Raw genomic sequence first — 24,204 nt, forward strand, 5'->3', positions numbered from 1 at the left:
TATTGAGGAACTAATTTTATTTCTCTAAAGGTCATATGTTTAGTTAAAAATAACGGTCTGAATTGTAGTTCTTTATTTTACATTGGCATGTACAAGGCTATTTACAACGAATATATACATGTTATACAATCGTATGATACATGCACTCATAGATTTAAAACTAAAACTATAATAATAATAATAATAAAGAGTCATAATGAGAAGGACAACGGTTATAGATAAATGCTCAGCCACACAGACCATACGCACAGAGACACTCGCGTGTAAACGATACTTCCAATGAATATATGATGGCATATCGTCCTTCTGTGTAATTTTGTTCTTTCTTCGACACGGGTAGAAGTTTTGTGGAGAGATACGGGTGTTTTCTTCAGGTCGACACGCGGTTTAAAATATTGTTCGGTGTTTGTTGTTAGGTCCTTATTAGACGTAACTCCATTAAACACGCAAGTCGTTTGCTTCCCTAATATCGTAGCTATTCGTGTTTTCGTGTTGTTTCCTGTTTCTGTTATCTCCTACACGCTCGTACACGTTTAATAAGCTGCAGCATAAAGCGTCCAAACAGATAAAACAGCCAGTTGTCGCTGTTTGAAGCTACCAGGGTTCTTCCCGTATACTGAACCTATCAGCGATTATGGATTCGACTGCCGCCGCCCTCTCGATCATCATCATCATCACCATTCAAGTCGTGTCCTTCACGCCAACATGGTCAGCTGCTTTTATCATTATCAGGTGTTATCGTCACTACCATCATCATCATCATCATCACGTCTTCCTCATCAATATACTCATGAATCTCCTACTTCGAGTGCACGTCACACTCTTATACACATCGTTTGTTTCGTCACGTTTTTGTGTCTCATTTCGTTCGTTTTAACGTTCTTTTGCGTCCCGGGTCTGTTGCCTGTCTACGAAGTCCTTCCTATGCCGTAATCGCCGCCGCTGCTGCCTTAAATATAGTTTCCTACCTGATTTTGCTCGCCTTCCTATTCCTCGCCACCTACGAAGAGCTGCTGTCGAGAACGAAATATCGTATAGATAGCCTGCCAGAATTAGAACAAAGGAAAAAACACAGCGAGAGCCTACTCTCGATACTACTCTGACCACCCGTACCTCCCACACCCTATCCTTTGCCCCGACCATAACTAAAACTACCTCAATCTAAGGGATAATCTCTCTTTATTATTATTATACAATAGAATATCTCTTGCTCCCTCTCACTCAGATAGAACTCTTCTATCTGCAACAAGCTTCATATACTTTTTTCCTGCCTTTCTCGTGTGTTGTTACTTTTGCGTTGCCTATGTTATTGTCGTATTGTATTATTGTTACATTGATCATAGCTAGTTTCCGTATGTGCTGCCTCCTTTCAATCTGCTCATAATTAGTTCTCTTCGCTAACGCCTCTTGAGCAGAGCAAGTATGCGTTCCCCCTTTTTCCCCTGAACATAGTTCAGCCCTCTTGATATCCTTTTCGGATAAATGGAGGTGCAACTCCCTCATTAGAAACTCAGTCCTGCATCGACAACATGTCTACCAGTTTTGCCATTTTTCATATTAGTTTACTTCCACACAATATTCATTCTAATGATGGTATTGATAGTTTAAGTGTTGCCACTGACTTAGCTTATATATATTTTTTCATCATATCTATGCGTGTATATATATGTATATATATATCGAGAGTTCCCGGCGGCGTTCACGGTCTTCCCACGACCCACTTCCTAATCCTTCCTCCAACCCGATCGCCCAGCTCCTGTTTCATAGTTCCATTCACCTTTGCAGGGTCTACCGAGTCCAATACCTGAAGTTTCTCATATCTTTCTGCTTCATCTTCTTGAGTTTGGAATTTTCATTCTTATGCAGCGCAGAGCGCTACCACCTGCTAGAGGTTACGTTTCTCCGTATTATATATCGTGTCGGTAATAACTCCGTAAACTAAAACAGGCCGTTCGATCTTGGTCGGCTGTTTTTCTTTTTCTTTATGTCAAGTTTTATATTAGACGGATCGCCTCCGCTTGAGCAGACCACTCGTCAACATCTTTGACAAAATCTACTTCAATAAAGTAGTGAAACGAAAGTAACGTGTATGTCCGTGAATTGCTTTATATATATATATATATCAGTATACATATATATGTGTGTGCCCGTGTGTTTCTGTTGGTCTGTGTGTCGTATCTATAGAAAGTCAGCATCACGACAGGTATGGTACTATAGATCGGTCGACAGTGCTAACTGGTGGATCGGTCGATTTTGGTGCCGATGTGTGGCTTCCTGCTGCTGCTGCTTTCAATGCGGCTGCGGTTGTTTTTGCTGTTACTATTGACGGCAACGTTGTTCGGCATCTAATACTGACTTCTAGCTGAAACGGAGCGCGTTGCGTACTCACCGCCGTAGGGCTGGGCACCTGAACGGGCACTGGCACCATAGCCTCCACCGCGGTAAGGTCCCGGAGCACCGGAACCACCCTGAGCGTCCGGATACCCGTAGCCTGGATGGTAGCCGGTACTGTAACCCCCACCGGAATATGAGCCGCCGACTCCGCTGCTGCCCCAACCTGAAGATATTTAGCCACATCAAAGGCCGAAGTCACCACCAGTGCATACGTACATTGACAAAAATCTATTATTCATACAAAGCGAATATGTACTTCAGATATTAGCCATTTCTGCTATAGTAACTATAAAGATTGCCCAATGCTACTTGTTATGTGAACACTTATACCAAGTGTTCACATAACAGGTTCACAAGTGTTCACAAAGGTCAACGTCATAAACGTCAATGTGATGCCTGTACTCGTGATCTTACAGCGGGCACACTTTTTTTGGTAACGTCTTTCACCCGTTTTTTTTTTTTACATACTTTTACTAAAGAATGCCGTGAGTTAGCATTTCTAGTGGCAGTTTTACCTGAATAGGCATCAGTGGAATAGCCAGGATACGCACTGGCACCTCCATGCCCCCCTTGAGGTTGCTGCCAACCGCCATAGCCAGACCACTCCGAGGAACCTCCACCGTATCCGCGGGAACCGTAACCTCTAAAAATAAACGTTAATGCGTTGCAACGTTGGTATCAATTAGTTTTACAGTTATGTAGAGACTATGTAGAGTAAAGCAGGCATGCGTATGTAATATTTCAGTTTGCGCAAACTGCGACTTTATCTCTGTAAAGAAGAAGCTTACCCTCGAGGACCACCAGGGCCTCCGCGATGAGGCCCCATCCCATGACCTCCATGATGGGAGTGGGAAGGCGGTCCCATAAAGGCATCCTTTCTCTTGGCCTTCTCCATTTCAACTTTACTCAAAGCCTTCTTCACCTCCGTCCGTTTACCCTTAATCATATGATGCCTATTGGAATGATTCAACGTAAACCATCAAATATAGTAGCAGGCAGTTTTAGATATATAACTAACAAGCACATAATGCAGATTAATAACTAATGACGAACAAACATAAATCGTACATTAACGTTTGTTCAGAACCCTACTGTAAAGATAGCATTGCCCATCAGTTTACAATAAGAGAGTATAGCATGTATCTGCCGCAAAACATCAACGAACAGAGGGTTATCTAACTTACCACATGCGTACAAACGGTGTAAGAAATGTTAAGTTGGTATGCATAAATAGATTTTCTTACCTTTGCAGAACGACCTTGTCGACAGCATCGTAGTCATCGAACGTCACGAAACCAAAGCCTCTTTTACGACCCGTATCACGTTCTGTTGCGATGATCACCTCTTCGATGGCCCCATATTTGCTAAAATAGGCGCGAAGGTCATCTGTCTCTGTTTCTGTCGAAAGTCCTCCAACGAACAGTTTTTTCACAGACATATTCGTATCTCCCGCCGATTGTTCCCTGCCACGAACAAAAGATTGTTAGCGGGACGATCCCGGAAAGTAACTTATTCCGATTAAACGGTGCCAACGCCAGCTGCTAGTATTATAAAACTTGTTGTCGTCAGACAACACGAGACATTTGACAACTGGATAAAGTATCGATTTGTTTAAAATGGCAAAAACCGCAATAGTTCTTATCTTCTGTTTCACTGAGAAACAAATTAATTTTTGTAGTCGTTAGCTTATATCCATCGGTCTTGGCTTTATTAACGCAACAATCGAAGGCAGAGTAGTTTTCGCAGACTGTTTTTACCTAGGAATGGCCCTCTTTGGTTCAACGGTGCGCTCATCGATATTATGAGGCCTCTCTGCCATAGCATCATCCACCATGTGTGAGTCCGCATACGTTACGAACCCAAAACCTCTCGATCGCTTCGAATATGGGTCCGTCATCACGACACAGTCCAAGATTTCGCCCCAACGAGCATAGTATTCCTGAAAAAAAAAGTGAGGAAAAAGGAAGAGTTAGCTGTAACTACATGAACCCTAGAAGCGGAAACTTGTAAATGTATGTAATCCGTTCCACTAGAGATGCATATTACTGTACAAAAAACGCATGCTGTGGCTACTTTATTAAAAGTAGTTACAACATGCGTTCTCGAATGATGAATCTCATTTGAATAAAAGCGCAACATATTAGAATACCGGAAGACATGCTTAAAAATGAAAGTAATACGAATAATAATTCAAGAGCCCTCCGTTAATGTTCCCTACCTTTAATGTCTTCTCGGTGGTCTTATAGTCTAGGCCGCCGATAAATAACTTCCGCATATACTCCGGTTCCGTGGAGGAGGTTCCATTCTGAAACAAAAGAAGGGAGAAATCGCAATGCCGCGTAAGGTCATATCTGGATAGAATTTTAATGAAACCTTTTTAGTACATGTTAGTAAATAGGACATAACAGTAAGAGCATATTTTTTTACCAACGTTCTTTAGCCATAGCTTGCAATGCGATAGGGACCAGTCGTGTCATACAATTAGTAGCTTCTGTGGCGTTTCCGCTACTCAGGGGTCATAATGCTATAGCAAATACAACATTAATGCAGGGCCGAGTGTTAACTGCTGGACATCAATAGTTGGCAATTGATAGCGGAAATCCTAACAATTAGAAGAACTCTCAAGACCAACGGTATTTTCAACGTGCAGTACTCAAAGACAGCTCAACTTTCCTCATAGGTGCATAGTGTTTAGTAAAACCCAGCCATATGTCTATCGTACTGCTTAAATATGTAGTTTGAAGTACTTAGTCGGCAAATCAATGTTGGATTGCTGTAAGAAGTTCATGGAAACCAATGAGCTTGTTCGTTTCGATTAATAAGAGGAACGTACTAATCATACAAGGTTTTATACTAATATATACATATATATAGGCAAGACAAGAAGCCTCATCATACATTTATCAATATAGCAGCAGATATGGAGATTAATGCAATTAAATGCGCATTTGACTAATAAGGCCACTCTAAAACAATTTTTATAATGCTATATTATAAGCACACAACAGGGTACTCTGATACTGAAACGATCTAAATAACTACAGTATTTATTGTTGTTGCCATTGTATCTCACACATATATTAAGCATATAGCATTATAAGATAGTATTATAGAATATATATGTGGTGTTCTTGTCCCAGGTATGTTGCACTTTTCGCTTTTTAGAGTAATAATTCTTTTCAGAGCATATCTTGTTCCGTTTTCCGGCTATGAAATGAAAACACAGAAAACTCGCCTCATATATGTATATATCGCAATGATTACAACAATCATTTTACGGGCTTCTAACAGATATCAGTTTCAAGGATTATCTTCTGGATTAATTTCGTTAGCGGTATAACTATATTTCAGTGTTATTACGACCAATTTATCTCAGCTCAGTGAGCTACTGACCCAGCTACGTAACACATAACCATTCACTTTCACTACTGCGGCTGAGCCCGCTCAAGCAATACAATGGTGGCGGCCGCGAATTCTATTACTATTGTCATGGTGCCCAATCATCACACAGTTACCAATGACACGGAAAGTCGGTCGGATAGAACCCATGGATTGCAATGCGGCAGCAACAGGAGAAGCTCTCGTCACACAAAAGTGCGTGAGCATGCCTATAACGATCATCGTGATGATGGCGGTGCGCTATAGAAGATGAGGACGGCGGCTATGGAGGACCAAAGCCTATTCGGTTTTCATCCTTCGTCACAAAGCTGGATTTATCTGAGACTAACAGCTGGCGGCAGTACTCTGACCATTGTTGCCAGAGTCCATCAAAAGTATTACTTATAGGTATACGCTCACGCAATGTATACAGGCGAGGCAGGTTGGCTTCTTTTGCCACAACCATTGAGTGAACACTACCGTATGCCGTCGTTTGTATTTTACAACGGAGCGTGTTCCTTCCGCAGGCTAAGAATTGCATGCGAATACTAAGAATGGTTGTCAACCCCCGACTTTGTGTCTTTATCTCTCAGCTATTGCATGTGCCGGCTTGGATTTGGACAATCCTAAAACCTGAATTCCTAAAAAAGAGACACCTGTGTCTCTTTGCCTATACAACGATGCCAATCAAAACACGTGCAGGGATATTATACGGCAATTTATTTTCCCAGCTACCATTAGCTTTATTCCGTTCAGGATCTGCTGCCTCTACTATATAGACACCGGAAAGACGCTACCACGTTACTAAATTTTTTTTTGGTGCTACCGTAACGACATGACCAGTGCTACCTGTTCACTAACAACAACTGCAAGGAGACGCCCCAGCTTTTGGGACAATATTAAAAGCTATTATAACGCTTAAGAACAGTTTAGCACACAGCAAACAAATAGTCTAAACTTATTGTTTACGCGGCCGATGCGGCAACCATAAACGAATTTATAACCTTCAATATGCACAAACACTCAACTCAGTGAAAAAGAGTGGCTGGTAGGCGTAGGCTGTTAACTAATAACAGCTTTTATACCCACACCTTGCAGTGGTCAACTGATTCGATAATGCTTAAGATCCTCACGCAATCAAGCTACGTAGACTACCCTAAACAACAAACCAACTAATAAAAGTTTCATAGTACGAAATCTTTAGCGCTGAATCAAATGCAAGGCCATATGGTGTATATACTCAATTTTCGAATGATCAAGCAAAGCTATCTCTGATATGGTGCCGCGATATGCTGGCGCATGCATCCTTTCATGTCGGCAGAGGTTAAAGTTCCTTTACAATTGCAACTAAAAATTTGCTAATTTCTCTAGAAATGACTCACAATCAACTCTGTAATAGACTTTCTAAGATTCAATCAACAGGTATAGAAGCTAGTCTGTTATATATATATATATATATATATATATATATATATATATATATATATATATATATATAGCAGACCAATAGCCAACAGAAATGAGTGTCTCAATGCATTTGTCTGTATCATTGAGACACTCATTTCTGTTGGCTATGCATAATGATTTCACAGTATTTTGCAACAGAGGATATTTTGGATCCGTAAAGTTCAAACTTACTAAAGACTTTCACTAATTTCATCGCCAAAGAAAAAATTACTGATAGAGTTAACTGACCCCTGCATTAATTGCGTTGGCTGCTGGCAGTATAGGAAAGGAAAATACAATTATTCAGCACAAAGATTCAATAAAAAACCTTAGCTGTGCGGTATCCAGTAAAGCATTAACGGCTTTTTTCGTACCATTGCTTGCCCCTCCCAGGAATTTGATCTCTAGCTACAGTTGAAATCAATGAATCGATTGCTGCAGTCCTGTTGTTGCTGGAGGACCTTGAGTGACTGATCGAAAATCAGTCCCCCAGTTACCTTGCATCCCCTCTCTCTCAGCGAGAGACAGAATTATTGTGTACGCTTTGCCCGTTGCAGATAGAGATCGTGGCAGTTTCTACCAACGCTCAGCGCCTTTTCCATTAATACGTACTTATTATGCTGTTCTATTTTGCACATTCAACAACATCCCGCGTTTCATAACCTTAATAAAAAAAATAACAACGCTATATACAGGCCTAAAAACAAGGCCGCTACGCTGAGCGGTATTGAGAATTTACATTTCTTTTGTAGTACTCTGCTGCGTCAAAGGCGATTCTGTTCCCGCCTTTAAATGTCGCAGCCTCTACACTGCGCGTGAAGACTGAAATAACGCTTACGTGATATGTAAGTTTGCGCTTTTAGCACTGGCTATATTAAAATGTTAAGAGATAGAGGGCGCCTTATTTTTGTTTGGAGATGCGTGCTGTTTTGAGGTTTTGACTTCATCCAATAATAACATGCTTCTCACGTAATAAACACTTACGTACTGTGATTTTTTTACCTTTGTACTTATGTCTACTTAGAAGTTCCATTTTCACGCACATGTCGAGGCGCACGTTGATACTTACAAATCTTTCAATAAGCACAGACTTCTACTAACAGAGGATGTATGCGTGCATCATAATCTATCATTTATAGTTTTATTCATAGCTGTTGCGACAAAACATGAAGAACACAATTAATTTAGACTTACCGAGTCGCCGTTTTCACCCTTCATTGTTGATTTGTTGTTCGGCCGAGTGGAGCGTAATTGGACCCGGCGAGTAACAGTTTACGAATCGACACCGAATCTATAGAGAAATGTCGAGAAATGCCAAACCTTGAGACGATTTGGGAAACGCGATTATCTGCGATAAAACACAAAATGGCAATATTAATAATAAAAGACTATATCATATTTAGAAATGCTTTGCATATTGAATAACAAATCATGTAAGGTGTGAAACGCAGTGTGAATGCGCTAAGCCTGTGTCCAGGCGAACGTATTAATCAACACGCCAAAAAATTAAAAAATTCCGTGCGGCTGCCTGGTTTAACTGAGCGGCTGATTATCATTCATTAAAGGATTTCAGTAATAAATCCTCATTTCACGATTCTTGGCTAAGGTTCGATGGCTTTAGAGATCATTGCAGCACAGAAGAAGCACAATCGAAAGCACCACAAACCGAAATGATTTTCACTTTCACGACGTGTTCCACTGCCGCTGCTATCATCAGCAATAACGAGATTAACAAACAGGTAGGTACTAGCAATCGTTTTAGCCACTTAGTCACTCCGTCAGTCAGCCCACAAAGCCCAACATGAACTTCGAATGGCGTCTCCCAACAGCAGCGACGATTCCGCCATTAACGTCGCGCCGATAGGACGACTACGAGCTCAACTGTATCTAGAGAATATTACGAGGCTACTATGCGATGGGGTAAATGCAGCGTGTGTGCGCCTTTCATCACTATCGTTATAACAACAGTAATAGTAATAATACGTATAAATTGGTTAATGTATGGAGGTCGATAGGTGGTGTGTCTGTATGGCTTACGTGAACTAACTATGCTATCGCATGTGTGCTGTTTTTCCGTTTCTTAATGAACGTCTGCTCCTACGTTTATCGGTATGCACATATTCAATATATACTAGTAATATTGATAAGTGTAAGGATGATGATAACACCGTCTACCTGCCTTTTGGTTGCGTATGTCTGTGTGGCCGTGCGCCGTCGCGCCTACCTCGCCCGGGATCAACTTCTCGACTCGTTGCTGCTGTTGCTGCTGCTGCTGCTGCGTGTGCCACAATTCCGCTCACCGCTCACTTCAGACCGCCAACAAGGACACAGACGAGTCAAGCAAAGCAACGGCAGGAGACGACGTCAAATCGCCGCTGCAACTAGAAGCTTTAGCGGCCAACGGCGTACAGGGAGGAGACGGAGAGGAACGAAACTAATTGACTGGTTGGCTGATTGGGTCGATGGCTGGTGAACGGCAGTTCGACATAAGACACACATCACGCGGCAAATTTTGAAAGCAGACATTCTATTCTCAGTCGATTCCATGACAGTTCTGTCAATCGTAACATAAAATATATAAAATAAATCGTATAGCTCTCATCTGTCCGACTTTCATAAGCACTTGCAAGCAGATGCTCAGATGTTAATAAGTTGAATAATTTATTAATGAAAACCTCAATAATAATAATAATAATAATAGTAGTATAATCACAACGTATTAAGTGTAGTGATGAAGAAATTGTTGGTCAAAGTGAATTTTTTTGCTTGACGCAGACTGGAAAAGGAATTTATGAGTAAGTGAAAGCCATACTCTTTTTATAATTATCATTATTATCTGAATATTAGTGTCCTGTAATCATTACGTAACTTCGGAAAACATATGTCTTAACTTACCTACTGAATTTCGCTGATTTTCGCCTATTAGTTGATTATTATGTCTTTTTTTTTTGCATTCTTTATCGAACCTTCATTTTTAAATTTCGGTTATAGATAACTCTGTAGGATGTTTAGATCTGCCCTATGCTGTGTTGTTTCTGTTACATCGACTAATCTCGTGTGAGGCCCCACGTAGTCTATCTTTCTGTAGAACCTCGCCCCGCTCTCATCTTCCCGTTCCAAGCCAGGCAGATTAAATGAAACCGTATTAACATAGGTTTGTTGCCGTTCTATTAGCGTAAGAAAGCTACGCTACAATACGTTACTGCGGCAGTGATCGGTCTATCTGACGCACATATCCAGCTAGACGCACGCCCCATCAACCGTCTCCCCTCTCGCCCTTCTCCGGGTTGAAACAAGAACGCGTTGTCGATATCCTTCCTTCCCTTTCTTGTCGAGGGTCTTCCGTTAGCGCTTCTGCTGCCATGTATCACCGCACTAAATTAAGCTTTCTGTGTGTCTTCATTTGGGTGGTGGGTCTCTTTTTATTCTAAACGTCTAGGTGATCTTTGTCGTGTCGGCCGGACATCCTCCGGGCAGGCTTTTTTGTGCGGGGCTTAGACCTGGCAGTTCGATAATGCGTCTATTGAGTGTTGTCCCTGTATCGGCCCTCACATCCGTCGATACGCGAAGGATGTTGTTGATGCTGCGACCGTTGCTGTCTGTCTGTATCGTGCTGCTGCTGTTGTTGATGTCGCGCGAATGCGGCTATTCGTTCATCGACCGGTCGTCTGTGAGCTGGCTGCTAGTCGATGATTATTGTTGTTCCCGCTGCTGCCGTAGAAGGGCGATACTGTGCAGTAAATGCGCGGCTGGTTGGTGCTGTGCTGCTTGTAGCGGCGACGGTAATATAGGTAAAAGTGCTGCCGCTGCTGCTTCTGCTGCCGCGGTTGATGCCGTTGGTATTGTTTTTGTTGTGATTGATAGTAGAACTGCTGCTGCTGCTGCTGGTGGAAAGTACACTTTAGCTCAGTGGCTGTGCCGTTGGCGGGGCGCTGCGCTACGCTGTATGGTGGTGGTAATAGTGATGATGACGACGACGACGGGTACAGTCGATGGTGTTGGTATCGCCAACAGTGGTGCGCTGCGCTGGTTATTTGTCTACTAATTGCTGTGGATAGCTGCCGCTATTATTACCACTACTAGCGAACCGTGTGCGATAGCTGTGGTACGGTAGTTGTGCTGCAACTAGTGCAAAAGCTGCTGCCATAGCAGCTGCTGCTGCTGCTGTTTTTACGTGGTGTTATGCGGGCGACGATCAACTAAACGAATCAGCAGCAGCAACAGCAGCAGCAGCAGCAGCAGCAGCAGCAGCAGCAGCAGTAGCAGCAGCAGCAAACTATAGCTACTGTTGTCAGCGCTATAGTTGTAGCGTAATCTCTGCAGTCGCCGCTGCTTCTAGTAGTGGTAGCAGTAGTCGTAGAGGTGGCAGACAGAAGGGAGGCAGCAAAGCAAAGGAAAGCAGGTATGTTGTTGTTACTATGGATGGTCGTGGTAGGGTGGTAGCTTGATGCTGCTGCTGCTGCCGCCGCCGCCGCCGCCACCACCGTCGATGATGGTGATGACGACGACGACGACGACGACGACGATGATGATGATGGTGGTGGCGGTGCAAAAAGTCAACGATGATGAGTTGGAGAGATGTTGTGCGCTTTTCGTTTCTGATTTTGTTGTTGTTGTTGTTGTTGTCGTCGTCGTCGTCGTCGTCGTCAATGAAAGGCCGTTCGTTGAGTTGTTTCATATAGTATTCATTGTCGACTACCAGTTTTTGCTACACGAGCCGTAGTTAGAATGACTAGAAGCTGTAACAGCCAAACTGCCATTAACTCTGTTCATTTTCAAAAGTGCTGAGTATAAGTTGAGAAACGAGTCTGATTGATTGTATATAACTGAAGTGCTAGCGCAGCTATACCAAAAGTGTTATTAACTATTACAGCGGTCGTAGTCGTAATGCTAGAAGTGAAACGGCAGCAAGTGGTCGTTATAGTAAGTAGTTCAGCTATAGCAGCATTGCTGGCTTGGATAGCTTGGTTCTACTCGACGCCAACGATACCGCTGGCCCAGTCGCCACTGCTGCTGCTGCTGCTGCTGCTGCTGCTGCGAGTTCCGCAAAGTGGTTTTTAGAATCAGCGTATATTTGTTGTAGTACACTATCAGCACCAGCATTATCAACAACAACAAAAACGATAACTGATACGATAGCCAATTTGAAAGATGACCCTGCTGCTGATGATGATGATAACAGCAGCAGCAGCAGCAGCAGCAGCAGCAGCAGCAACAGCAGCAACAAAGCACTCAGTGGCCTCTTGTAAATAAGCTTGAATTTTATTTTCCGAATTATGGCAACAATCATAGGAGTAGTAGGTAGAAGTTTATTTCGATTAGCACTGTGACCGTAGCTGATGTTGTTGCTGTTACGCGGAAGGACACCAACAATCCGTCCGTCCGTCAGTAGACGTGATTAGCGACGCCTCGACAAGCGATACGTTTGGCTGGACTGTGGCGCTCTGCGTGAGTGACTTAGCCTGTGTAGGTATGATAATCGTATAGTTAGAATGGCACCCAGCAACAATGAGAGTAATAGCAGCATCAACGATTGTTTCTGTATGCATATTATAAATAGCATTGTTGTTATTATTATATGAACATTGTCAGCGAGGACTTGCAGCGATACAAGTGGCCACAGTACCATCACCGCTACTACCGACGGGAGCATTCGATATCAGCTGGAACGTACACTCACTATGTTAGTATTTGTATGCTTTGATTTGTTATGCAGAGCTGCTGCTGCTGATGATACACTGCGAACAGTTGCTCTGTAGTATAACTGGCTGATTTTTTTTTCAATTGTATTCAGTTTAACGGCTCCAGACGAGTACGTAAGTCAAAGTGTATCGTCAGGCCCGTCGGCCGTGTGATGAACAATCGCTATTACGAACCGTGTCCGTGTACTGCTGTAGAACTCAGTGTTATGACTATTATGTTGAGTTTATTGTTTCTTTTGCTAACGATTATTCTTAGCAAGCAAAAAGGCACTAAGGCGTGTCAATCAACCCGCCTACTCATTTTGTCCGAGTTATCCGCCCTTGTGCCATTCACTCGCGCCCGTGGTACGGCTGCTGCTGTTACCATATCCTAGTGACAAGAAAACTTAGATAAATTAGCTGGTTATAAGTGATCGTTTTTGTCGTATCTCGCAATAGCTAGTACTACGATGATAATGATTTTTATCATTATTATGCAAAAAGTCACATGAGTGACTTTTATTTGACGTTGTTTATTTCGCATCGTCAAATCTGTACTACATCTTAAGTCGCGCGAAGCATTTAGAGAAAATAACACAGAAAGTTTTATGTTGTGCGTGAAAAAACCTTCGCGTTCGGACAGGTCAGTTTAGCAGCTTTATACCTCAAAAACGTTGATACTCCAGGACCGGATAGCGATTACCTAAAGTGAGCACCTATTCTGCTTCGAGCAATCGCATGCCTGATAAAGTATGATAAAAGTGTGGTAAAAGCATCGCAAGAAAGAGAAAAAGTGTGTCGGAAATTATCGGTACAGCGCCTTAAAATTGTTTTGGAATTACAAAGTCTTCTGCTACTTGAACAGCATGAGTTCCCCGGACAACCTTCACTGCACGTGGATTTTAAGTGCTAACATCAAGAAGGTAGTACAAAGCCAAAGGCGCGCACTCTCCATAATCTGCGGCGTTCGACAAAGCTTCGCGGAAAAAGGTTCAATGCAACTTAGCCACCCCCTATTCTTCTGGTTGGTCAACGTACTGGCAAAAAGTCGCAAAAAAAATGTATGGTAAGATTCGAGCAAATAACCGGGCCGTGTAAGGAAATAGCTCTAGCATCTTTTATTTCGTTTTTCTTTTTTATTGCCGGTAACTATTTTAGCCGGCTGCCACTCAGGAAATTGGGGTTATTCGTTAAGATGACGCAGAGTAGTACACAGGTGACAATAGTTTACTTGGGAAGTCGTCTCAAAATTCGACATTTTGTGGTGACATTATTTGACGCGCCCCCGATACATATCTCAAAAACGAAGGGGATGGTGTTCACGTGAGGAGAGTGCCTCGGTGGTTCCGATAAGCCAAGCGCATTGAAGACGAAACCGGAAATGCGGTTATGGTAGCCAACGCTGTAAAAAAAAAGGCCTAACAACTTGTTTTTCAGTACATTCACATACAGCATTAGAGTTAGAAGCATTAGAAGCACCCGTCTCCAGCAAGGTCGTTGAGATAATCTATAACCAACTTTTCTGTAGGAGTTTCGATGAACTGGATAGGTTTAAAGTATCGCTCTTAGAGCGAGAACATACTAACCGGATCGTAATAGGCAGGCGTGTCTAGCTGTTGGTTTCCGTCACTTTGCAAAATATCGTAAGAAACGCTTTAAACTTTCGGTGTACCTGAAATTTTTAATTTCAACTATTAGCATGGAGGAAGCAGAGATGTGTGTCTTGATCTTGTCCGCTGCTAAACGAGCACGTTTGTCCGATGGGACTGGAAAGCCACCTGGAGTACGTGTTGGCGGCATCTAACGACGCGTTACGTAGAAACGGCATAAGAGCTCTACCACATTTATCTACTAGGACTAGCTTATATTTTGCAGACGATGATCGCCGCTGCAGATCCTGTTTACAAACAAAGTGTGCTCTATATACAGACATGTTAGACGGCAGAGTTACTACTTTCGTAGTTCCTTATTACCCCCTCATATATTGCCCTTTTAGCCAAGGCCGGCCATTTGAGTCAGTGATATTTATAATCATGTCCATGGTTACTACAACAACGTATCCAGAGCGATATATACTATTCACCCGATTTACACGGGCCCTCTATATACCATCTTGACGATTTTCAATGCCTGCTTTCGATTCAACAGTTCGACGCTGAATATCTATGCGCGGGAATTTTTCTATGACACAGACATGTATCTGGTCTGATTGACAATATTTCGTTTTAAGTATTATGCACAGACTTGTCTTAAGTAATAAGCACTTATCGATCACGGATTGTAATGTTATTGAACTGCCACTATTACTGGCAACAATAATGGTACCTAACCGTAACTAGCCACTGAACACGGTGTTCGAGTCGGTGATCAATACCATAGTGCCGTTCGTTGCAGTGCGTCTCCTAGTACGCTTCAGATTGCTTCGTTGAGGAGCATGCTGGCGGCCTGCATTTGAAGCGATTAGCATCATGTATTTACGTATAAATAGCTTTTGGAACGGCGGGTAGGGGACACGTCGATATCTGTTAATTCCTGCAGTGTCTTTTGGTCTCCAGGCCTTGGATTTGGAACTTTTCATGGGCGCACATCGCATTGTCATAGCCACGTAGAAAACATGCGCGGAAACAATAACATTATACATTAATAGTGATTTTTATCACTCGTATGCATCATCTGTTAACGAGAAATAAAGCAAAAGCTTGGAGATTAAGGGAAAAACGAATAGATAAAGTTCACGCCAGTAATAACTTTTTCTGCCCTATTTCTGCTTTGTTATTATTGTTGCGCCTTTGAGTATAAGCACATGAATCTTGTTCACTGTGTAAAGCACTCAACTATTCGGGCTATTAGAGGCAGAGAGAAAAACGAGCGAAGTTATAGAAACTCATTTCGTGTTGTGGTTAAATGTAATACGCAGATATTATATACGTTGCTTTAAAGCCGATGAGCAAATGGATTTGGAATAGTTGGTTAATCAAGTGGCTTCGTCAAAAGCTGTTACCAATCGCAGAACAGTAGGTACCGCTTTGGTTCTTTACACCTCGTAGTTTTCGTGAACTCTAGTTTGTGAATTATTTTACGGTTGGCGGCTGGTTTCCTAACGAACGCTAGATTAATCATCTTTGACCTAAAGCAGACAATCCAACTAGATGTATTGTTCCAGCGAGCGTGCATGGGACTCATCTATGGAATGGGTGACAAATTTAGTGCGAGTGTATTGTTAGCTTTTTCTTTTTTATATATTTGTGGATTCATACTGGGACGTCCCCGTAGACCTTTATGTATCTGGCGTTATGAAAGACGAAATTCGATTCATATCTAGATAAAAGTTTTTATTTAGTAAGCATTAAGATGCCAGCGTCAATGGATTAACGCGCTCAAGTCAGTGTTTCCTCGTGTACTCTCCAAATATTGGAGCCTAATCTATGAAGTATAAATAAAGTTGTTAGGAGTAATTTAAGTCGTCATCTCAAGCAAACTTTTATAAAGAAGTAAGTCTACAAACCAAAGCATGCTGATGTTGTGCGCGGATTTTCATTACTCAGGCATGAAACAAATCTGTGCTCCCTTTTTACTCTGTTATGTAAATGCTCCATAATAATCAGTGGAGTCTTGTAGCCACCTTAGGACAACACCATATATTGATCGTTGAATAAGAAAATAAACTCATTCCCAAAAATCTCGCGCTTTACGCATGTCTAGCTATTCAGATGTTAAGCTATGCGATAACTTTCAAGTGAGAAGTATGTGTTTTTTTTAAATTTAACGGTTCAACGTCTCGTAGAAGCTAACGTCAACTTTCATCGTTGTATTGAAGTATTCTATAACTTGGACTCCGAGATTTTCGTTTCCTATGGAACCTAAGCCGGACCCATAATACTGACGAGCGACGACGTTACCCTTCTGCTATTTCAAGATTTGATAGACATTTCATTGAATTTTGCATTGATTGAAACCTACTACTAATATGTGTCAATATACCATCTGTTAAATCTACGCAGCTAGCCTTTACATAACTCGCGCAAGTGAATGTGGTGAATGCTTTAGTTGTCTGCTATTGAATTTGCATGAAACGCCCGCAACTTAAATCCGTCCAGGAACAGCAGCGACAAAAGCATTTAACGGCGCATTGAAAAACTAGCCTAACAAGGCTACGATGTCTCTTCTAATTCGATTTGTCTGACTCCAATTTGACTGACATATCGGCAAGACAATTTCTAGAAAAATATTAGTTATAATCAGTATGAAACTGTGAAGCGCATTTTGCTTAATAGAAACGTAGCTAAGCCTTTCTCGGCTAAAAGACCAGAGTGAACTGCAAGCAAAGGGGCCGGCCTATTATTCTAAGATAATGTACCTAAAAAAAATACATCTGTCTGAGGTGTTGCTGGCTTATATTGTCCCTAGCAGCACGCACATGTAAAACTGAGGACCCAAATAATGGTGTCTGCGAACACTGTTCTTGTTACCGCTGCTGTTATTAGGAAGGTCAATGTGACCAATGGCAAGTTTGAGATCAGTCGTTTCGTGGTGTTATTGGGCGCCTTCTTCGAAGCTTCTCTTTCACGCGTCCAATCACGCCGACGCGCGGCAACCTACCACTGCGGCAGGAACAAACAGACAGACTAGTGATGTCTGTGACAATGAGCAGCAAATTATACTAGCTGCTTTGGCTATCTATAATTGGCAGTTAGTACTGGAAAGCTTGCCTTTAACTATATGACGATACGTAGTGAACTATACGTAGAAAACAGCATGTATCGGTACCTCAAAATACCAGATGCTTACTACCGCGTGCGTTTGTCGTATTAACGCAAGTGCGAACAGAATCCTTTTTTCCTCCCCTTCGTCTTTTTGAGGCACTGACAGAAATTGCTCGTTAACATATGTCGACATAATACTGAGTCCGTCTTTCTCCGTCCTGCATTTTCTGCTAAAGTGAAGTAAAGGCTAGTAATAAGAGGGAAGTACAAGACAAGTCCTAACAAACATTAACTCTAGGTATTATTGCCGAAAAGTCATGAACTGAAAGTGTAGATTTGTACGAAACCGGCATACGGCCATAAAACGTTCTTAAAAAAAACGATATTCACCGATCTCACTCGGCTGGAGATCTCTCAGTTTGATCATTTGGCTTTCTTTTTTGTAAACCTTTTTTTTGTTGTCGCTAGTTTTATGAAGGAACAAATTAAACTGGTTGGCACAAGCGTAATGTTGTCAAGATCTCATCCCAAGGAGATTCGACAACAGCTCTCTGGAGTATTAGCTATGCGTCTATTGAATTAGTCAAGCCGATTATTCAGACCTTAGACAAATGGAAACGTATCATTTGGTAACTTTTCTTTTTAGAAAAAGATTTTTCCAAGGTAAGCATAATACCTAGTGAGGATACAGGGACAAAGAATAGGTTTCTCTTTCTTCATTGTCTGAAATGATGTGTAGGAACCACGTATTAAGCAGACACGGTAAAGACAATGTCGCTGACGGTAATTTTCTCTAAGTAAACTATCTACATTTTGTTGCTTCGATTTAAATGTCTGTGAAACTGAAGGAGCAATGGTTGTAACACATAGGAATTTCGTTACGTTGTTGTCGTTGTCGTCGTGATCGTAGTGGCCATCGATAATTGTGTTACGGCTTTTGCTATTGATCAACGAGTGACTTTTCTATTCGTTAGTCCGTCTTCGTTGTTCTGATGAATGCTGAGCTGCCTGTCAATGGTAAATGATCCCCATCACAGCCGCGAACGGTTCAGCTGATCTAACGCTGGAGCAGTATGCCCCATGTATATATCTATGCATATAACAGCGACAACAGTAACAGTTCTGTAGCAATAGCTGTGTCGATATTGTTAGCTAGTCATCGCACGTGGTGAACGTGCGTACGGCGATGAAATGCTGCTGGGCTCTTTGTTGATAGAGCTCTAACGTGAGTGGCTGCCCTATGCTACAGCTGTGGAATAGCGCGATGTGGCGTACGGCTGGGCTGGCGCGCGGACCAATCGACGACATATACTGTAACAGAGAAGGCCAAACAGCAGTAGCAGCAAGAAAGACAACACGGATACATCTATCTATCTATCTATATACACAAACGAATGAACGAACTAACGAAAAAGGCAACGATAGTAATAGACCGGCAGACACGGGACGACTGCCGACACAGAGTGCCGCTGCAACGGTCCCTTTCCGGTTAGACTTGGCGCTACTGCCTGAAAGCCCGTGCTGAAATGGTTTGTGCTTTTTAATAGAAGTTACTGTACGTCATAAGATAACATGAACTGCTAAATTATATTGCTACTTCAAAGGTACTCGTAACAGCTGTGAGTGAACAAAAATAATGCTTATGGTTTTAAAGGCTAGAAATACTCACCGATTACCTTCCTATCCTAACGAGCCTTTATATACAATTTCGAACACAGTGCTGAATGAATTGGCTAAAAACGCATCGCTTCTTTACGTCGTTACTTGGTCTTGGAAAACCGTAAAATTACTAAGAACGCTAATTGTCAATAAAGCAGAACAAAATAGGCTTCGTTTGTATTGTTAATTGGTGAAATGATACGAGTAACTTAGTGATACGCATTATATCTACAAATAGTTTCTTATTGCTGTTAACTGTATTATAGTTTTGGTGATTGGCGATAATGTTGAATGGAGGTAACCGTGAGAAGAAACGACGAAAACGCAGGCCTCAGCTCTGGTGAGGGAACGCCGTTACCAGCATAGTTGGAACAGAAGTACTGGCCGTGACTTGCTTCAATTTACTTGGGTTACGTGCACACAAATATGTATCAAGCATTAGTTAAATGCTCATCGATGTAGAGGCGTGAATCTGACGGGCTGACGCCTACCACCATCATCCTCATCAGCAGCAACACGAAGAAAAGATTATTAATACCTGAGTTTTGCTAACAAAATAGCTTAACTCTTCTTGCTGCCGTGTGTATAACACATCGATAACAGAGACAAAAATAGATGGTAAAGGATAACTGAAGCAACAATAGGCGTCGTAGGCGACCAACAACTTCAAGAAAGGCAGGCGACGCGAACTTACTGAGACGTTGCATGCCCTGAGCAGTTGCATTACCCAAGACGCCAATACTATGCATACAAACCAGCACGACCTCGAGTTAGAAACAGATCACAAAACGCAATAGTTCAATCACTGTTGAAAGGCAGAACTGTCATTGCCATCAGAAATGGAGGCCAAGGCAGGTGATGTCATGTTGTTTTCCTGTGGCTGTCTCAATGTTGAACTTCGGTGCGATTCTACGGCCACAAGCAGCTTTGAAGACGACCATTTGCGGTCTGCGCTGGGCGGTCAACTTATCCTACTCGAGAGACCGCAAAAACGCGTGGTGAGCTTTCCTTTGCACTAGAATTTAATTATATCTAGCATAGTATTTTTGTATCCATAGCTTTCGCACGAGCTCTCTATTGCTTACAAAAGTCGACTCAAAAAACAATATATAGCACACAAGACCAAATTTCAGCACTCAAATTAAATGCGATGAGCGAGCTCTTGTTGAGGTAAAGTATCAGTTTGAGTATCGACAGCCAGTTACCAGCGATATATCTTGCAAACGTAAACTATGATCTTATGATATGTCATGAATTCGCAACGAAATTGTGCATTCATAAGCTTCTAGTTTTTTTTTATTCTTTAGGCTTGAATATTTAACAAGTTTTGTACGCATTGACCTTCCTTTTTCCGTCTGCTTCGTTGCAGGTACACGAGTGGCTCCTTCGTGAGAAGCACGGGATACGTCATTGCTTTGCGTGCAATACGCCAGTGTTTTCGTTTCTAGCCTCAGACTCTCAAAAACAACAGGAAACTCAACAAGAGCCACATCAGGAACAACCTCAAGCACTTGTTGTATCAAACAACCTGAGGCGGTAAGTATTACAAAACCGGCGTATTTTTCAGCTTTCAAATTTATAATCGTTAGGGGACTGATCGACATAGAATATTATGTTCGAAATTTCTAAATGAAAGCTCATAAAACATTCAAAGCTAGCAAATGAGGTGTTTGTCTTTCGGAATGGGATTTGCACATATCTGAATATTTCTTCAAGTTGCAAAGTCAAATCAACCGTTTAATTTAGCTAGGAAAAATACAATAACAGCTTCATTAGTTTAAGGAGAAATTCGCTTTCTTTTGTCGTCTTAACTATATTTATAGAAAGCTCTGTTGGTATAAATATTTGTAGCAATAACACAAAAGAACTTTGTACGTATCACATGTATAGTTAGATAGACCAAAGGTTTTTATTTTCGACGAATGAGCATTTCTTATGTATACGATACTCAATTAAAGAAGATAACACATTTTTTACCTTCAGCGATGAAACATGGATATCAGATCTACGGCGCCATCCTTCTTTCTCGGAGTGCTTCCAAATTTTAGTAGACCCAACCATCGCCCACACTCAGCTTGCTGGCCTTCAAGAAAATGCTGAACACGGTCCGCATAAAGAAGATTCGCTCGTACCTGGCTACATAGAGGGAGTATGTGACTACATATTTTTAGTAGCGTCTGGTACAGCATCAAAGTGTTAATTTAAAACTTGCCCATGACAACCTTATAGAATAATGAGTTAGTGGCGTTAATGCTTGGTGTGCTTTGATAGGTTCGGTCGAAGGTGTCGCAAGTAGTAAAGCAAGTAATGGCAGAAAAGCAATATCAAATAGAAGAGGAGCATCGACGAGCGCTTGACTCGCTCAGGCAGTTAAAGTCTAAGTGCGACCTGCAGTGCAACACGCTGCTTAAAATCATCGAGTATCAGGGTGAGTGAGTGAATGAATGAGTGACGGATTGAGTGCTGCTCTTAGGACCTTGAGTGTGCCGTATACAGGTTCCATGTCAATTGTACATGGCTAAATGCAAGTTTCAGCTTTATCTTCTGACAGACATCAGAATTACAAAAATTATGTTATGTTAATACAACCATAGAAGAAAGGACATACGTGCATTAATATTTGATTGAGCTTGGCTTTTCTGACTGTTCGTATTGTTACTATTATCGCCGTTTTTGTCTTTTGTCTACAAAAATACAAATTTATCCACAATATCGCATCGTTCTGCAGAAACTGCGGAAGAACGTCGGTTTTCTACAGCTACAACGAAAAGCTCCAGCTTCTCTGTGGCACGATCAGAGTCGATGGAGTCGAAGGCCTCGCAACGTAGTGGCGGATTTGGCCTACGGGATAGAGAATCATCCGGATCTGGAGGAATAACGGGAACAGCCGGGTTTGATGATGACGTGTTTGAGATGCAATTTAACGATGAGGCCATTTACGAAGATGGTGAAGGTGGAATCGAACAAGCCGAGGAAGCTCGAGAAATGGGTGCCGAGGGAGACGGTGACGAACAGTTCGATGATGACGATGAAGTGGTGTCTGCTCTAAGTCAGGAGAGGACACGAAGATCATCAATGGATTTAACACAATACGCAGCTTCAGCACCTATTCAGGTTCCTGTCGATGCAGCTAACTGGGCAAGCTTACGGCCCGAGGAAGAGGGACTCGACGCACGGGAACCGAGTCTGGCGAGACCTGAGTGTTTGGAGGATATCGCTCGTTCTATGAGAGATATCTCTGATCGCATGGTGGACGACCACACAAAGGTAAGTCTAGCTTACACACTTACGAAATATATATTCTTTCCAAGCACTTTCCAAAAATATACTGCCCTCACTGCTTGTTTTGAAGTTTGGCACTTTTATCCAGAGAAATATATTGAATTTGAATGGGGCATTGAGGCTCAAGTGGAAGTCGTGCTGATTCTAAGTCCTGCAATTTAACAATGTCAGTTAGCTGACACGCAAAAATTCCATTATGCGCTTTGCTCTCTTCTATTAATATTCTTCTTTTATTAGTAGCATTTAAAATACACGGCAGACGCCTGGTCAACTAGCATATTTATAATTATTATTAAATACGTTACAGGTGTTTGGTGATTTGCCCCGACCGCGGTTGTACACGAACCAGTTTTGAGCCAGCAACGTACGTGATATGAGCGTGATAATAAATAAGAAGGCGAAAACAGCAAGATCGGGGGTTTGGCCATCCGCAGATATTGTACCTTGATTAAAAAATACGTGATAGAATCATTAACATACAAATAAATAAGCAGACGAATACACCCAAATAGCAACAATAGAAAGATGACAACGCAAACAACAATATGAATCAACTGAGATGCGGCGACTATGTAGATAATAAAAGGGCGCAATTAATTATGATGATGTGATTAGATTAGTTTATATGAGTCCTCAGGGGAGGATGGAGATTTAGCCAAAACAGCCGTGGGGCATAACTTGTAAGGGTTAACCGATCACTAATAGTATACTAATAATTACGCTGACTATTATTACTAATAACGACAATGTGGAAAAATGCGTGACTGAAATTTCGGAGATGGCGAAATCGCGTGTGAAAATAGCAGAAAAAACAAAACAAAAAAGGTATCTATGATGTATGTCTAAATATATATCATAAACCATATATATATATATATATATATATATATATATATATATGTGTGCGTCTGTGTGTGTGCGTGCGAGCGTGTGTGTGTGTGTGTGTGTGGAATATGGATTAATGGTTGTAAACGGGTAGCAAAAGGAAGGAGGCAGGAGGGTGGAAGCTACCACCTATAGGATCAGTTGTTCAGAGTGAGTGATCGATGTGCGGTAGTGATAATGCTGATACTGAAAAAACGGTGATGATACGAAGATATTCCATTATTGTTTTCTACAAACGAATATATATTGTTGAACTGAACATACAAGCGGGATGTAACAGACATAAAATTAGTTGCTTTCGAGAACGAAGCTAGGAGGCGATGAAGATACTCTACTGAAAGTGGGGGTGCCACATTACTAAGGGACCGAAAATGATGTCATTGTTGATTCGTTTCACGTACGTTGACAAGCCGATTTGGGTAATTTTGAAAACGGAATGGAACCGACATTTTGGACGCGGGAAAGGAAGGGGCCAAGATATCGAATAGGGACGGTTGACAGAAGTTGCCAGATTTGTATGTAGAGGTTATTTACCTGAATGCGATTACATAATACCGTCACATCTGTCAAAACATAAACAAATACACACTCACATTTGACATCGAAAACAATTGTACTGTAACAAAAGATAACGAGTTTGAAATTTCAAACCTAAAAAAGTGAAGCTAGTAATAGGGGACAAATAATGCCAACATTGCGTACATAACGGAAATACACAAAGGAAGAGCAGCAGCTAGAAGTACGTAAATTTAATAAACAGTCAAGCAAATACGTTG

The 24,204-nt window shown here is 41.8% G+C and overlaps 2 protein-coding genes and 2 long non-coding RNA genes across 11 annotated transcripts; 2 read left to right on the forward strand and 2 right to left on the reverse strand.

Annotated features, from left to right (window-relative positions):
• Positions 1–2,092: 2,092 nt before the first annotated feature.
• Positions 2,093–9,545, reverse strand: LOC111252078 (heterogeneous nuclear ribonucleoprotein A1-like 3). Of its 5 annotated transcripts, none has more exons than XM_086990780.1 (8): positions 9,398–9,545; positions 8,413–8,566; positions 4,613–4,699; positions 4,152–4,333; positions 3,639–3,857; positions 3,183–3,347; positions 2,910–3,037; positions 2,093–2,557 (listed from the first exon to the last, which is right to left on the reverse strand). In XM_086990780.1, exons 2-8 carry the CDS (start codon positions 8,434–8,436, stop codon positions 2,346–2,348), a joined length of 1,017 nt encoding a protein of 338 aa, XP_086846906.1. In that variant the 5' UTR covers positions 8,437–8,566; positions 9,398–9,545; the 3' UTR covers positions 2,093–2,345. The 5 variants fall into 5 exon arrangements, with proteins under 5 accessions (XP_086846906.1, XP_086846908.1, XP_022665209.1 ...); XM_086990782.1 differs by having other exon boundaries at positions 8,413–8,509; positions 9,398–9,539; XM_022809474.2 differs by having other exon boundaries at positions 9,394–9,531.
• Positions 9,004–9,837, forward strand: LOC147755147 (uncharacterized). The gene is made up of 2 exons (XR_015328907.1): positions 9,004–9,138; positions 9,531–9,837. It is a non-coding gene; the product is annotated as an uncharacterized LOC147755147 (long non-coding RNA).
• Positions 9,838–11,480: 1,643 nt separating this feature from the next.
• Positions 11,481–24,197, forward strand: LOC111252077 (uncharacterized). Of its 4 annotated transcripts, none has more exons than XM_022809468.2 (7): positions 11,481–11,620; positions 19,528–20,259; positions 20,631–20,797; positions 21,245–21,410; positions 21,533–21,689; positions 21,990–22,528; positions 22,851–24,197. In XM_022809468.2, exons 2-7 carry the CDS (start codon positions 20,101–20,103, stop codon positions 22,896–22,898), a joined length of 1,236 nt encoding a protein of 411 aa, XP_022665203.1. In that variant the 5' UTR covers positions 11,481–11,620; positions 19,528–20,100; the 3' UTR covers positions 22,899–24,197. The 4 variants fall into 4 exon arrangements, with proteins under 4 accessions (XP_022665203.1, XP_086846905.1, XP_022665208.1 ...); XM_086990779.1 differs by lacking the exon at positions 11,481–11,620 and adding an exon at positions 11,764–11,877; XM_022809473.2 differs by lacking the exon at positions 11,481–11,620 and adding an exon at positions 11,893–12,141.
• On the reverse strand, positions 12,459–15,736 carry LOC147755148 (uncharacterized). Its single transcript, XR_015328909.1, has 2 exons — positions 14,486–15,736; positions 12,459–14,301 (listed from the first exon to the last, which is right to left on the reverse strand). It is a non-coding gene; the product is annotated as an uncharacterized LOC147755148 (long non-coding RNA).
• Positions 24,198–24,204: the final 7 nt, after the last annotated feature.

The sequence above is a fragment of the Varroa destructor genome, unplaced genomic scaffold (assembly GCF_002443255.2).
Source record: "Varroa destructor unplaced genomic scaffold, Vdes_3.0 BEIS01000005.1, whole genome shotgun sequence".
Classification (NCBI taxonomy): Eukaryota; Metazoa; Arthropoda; class Arachnida; order Mesostigmata; family Varroidae; genus Varroa; species Varroa destructor.

What these genes read in the sequence shown, in the direction of transcription:
- LOC111252078 (XM_086990780.1), bottom strand. Translation starts at nt 8,436, where the DNA reads ATGAAGGGTGAAAACGGCGACTCG. An exon ending in CCAAAGAGGGCCATTCCTAG is followed by an intron (nt 3,858 to 4,151) that starts GTAAAAACAGTC and finishes TGTTCGTGGCAG; the next exon opens with GGAACAATCGGCGGGAGATA. An exon ending in GACAAGGTCGTTCTGCAAAG is followed by an intron (nt 3,348 to 3,638) that starts GTAAGAAAATCT and finishes TCATTCCAATAG; the next exon opens with GCATCATATGATTAAGGGTA.
- LOC111252077 (XM_022809468.2), top strand. Translation starts at nt 20,101, where the DNA reads ATGGAGGCCAAGGCAGGTGATGTCATGTTGTTTTCCTGTGGCTGTCTC. An exon ending in AGAGACCGCAAAAACGCGTG is followed by an intron (nt 20,260 to 20,630) that starts GTGAGCTTTCCT and finishes GCTTCGTTGCAG; the next exon opens with GTACACGAGTGGCTCCTTCG. An exon ending in TACCTGGCTACATAGAGGGA is followed by an intron (nt 21,411 to 21,532) that starts GTATGTGACTAC and finishes GTGCTTTGATAG; the next exon opens with GTTCGGTCGAAGGTGTCGCA.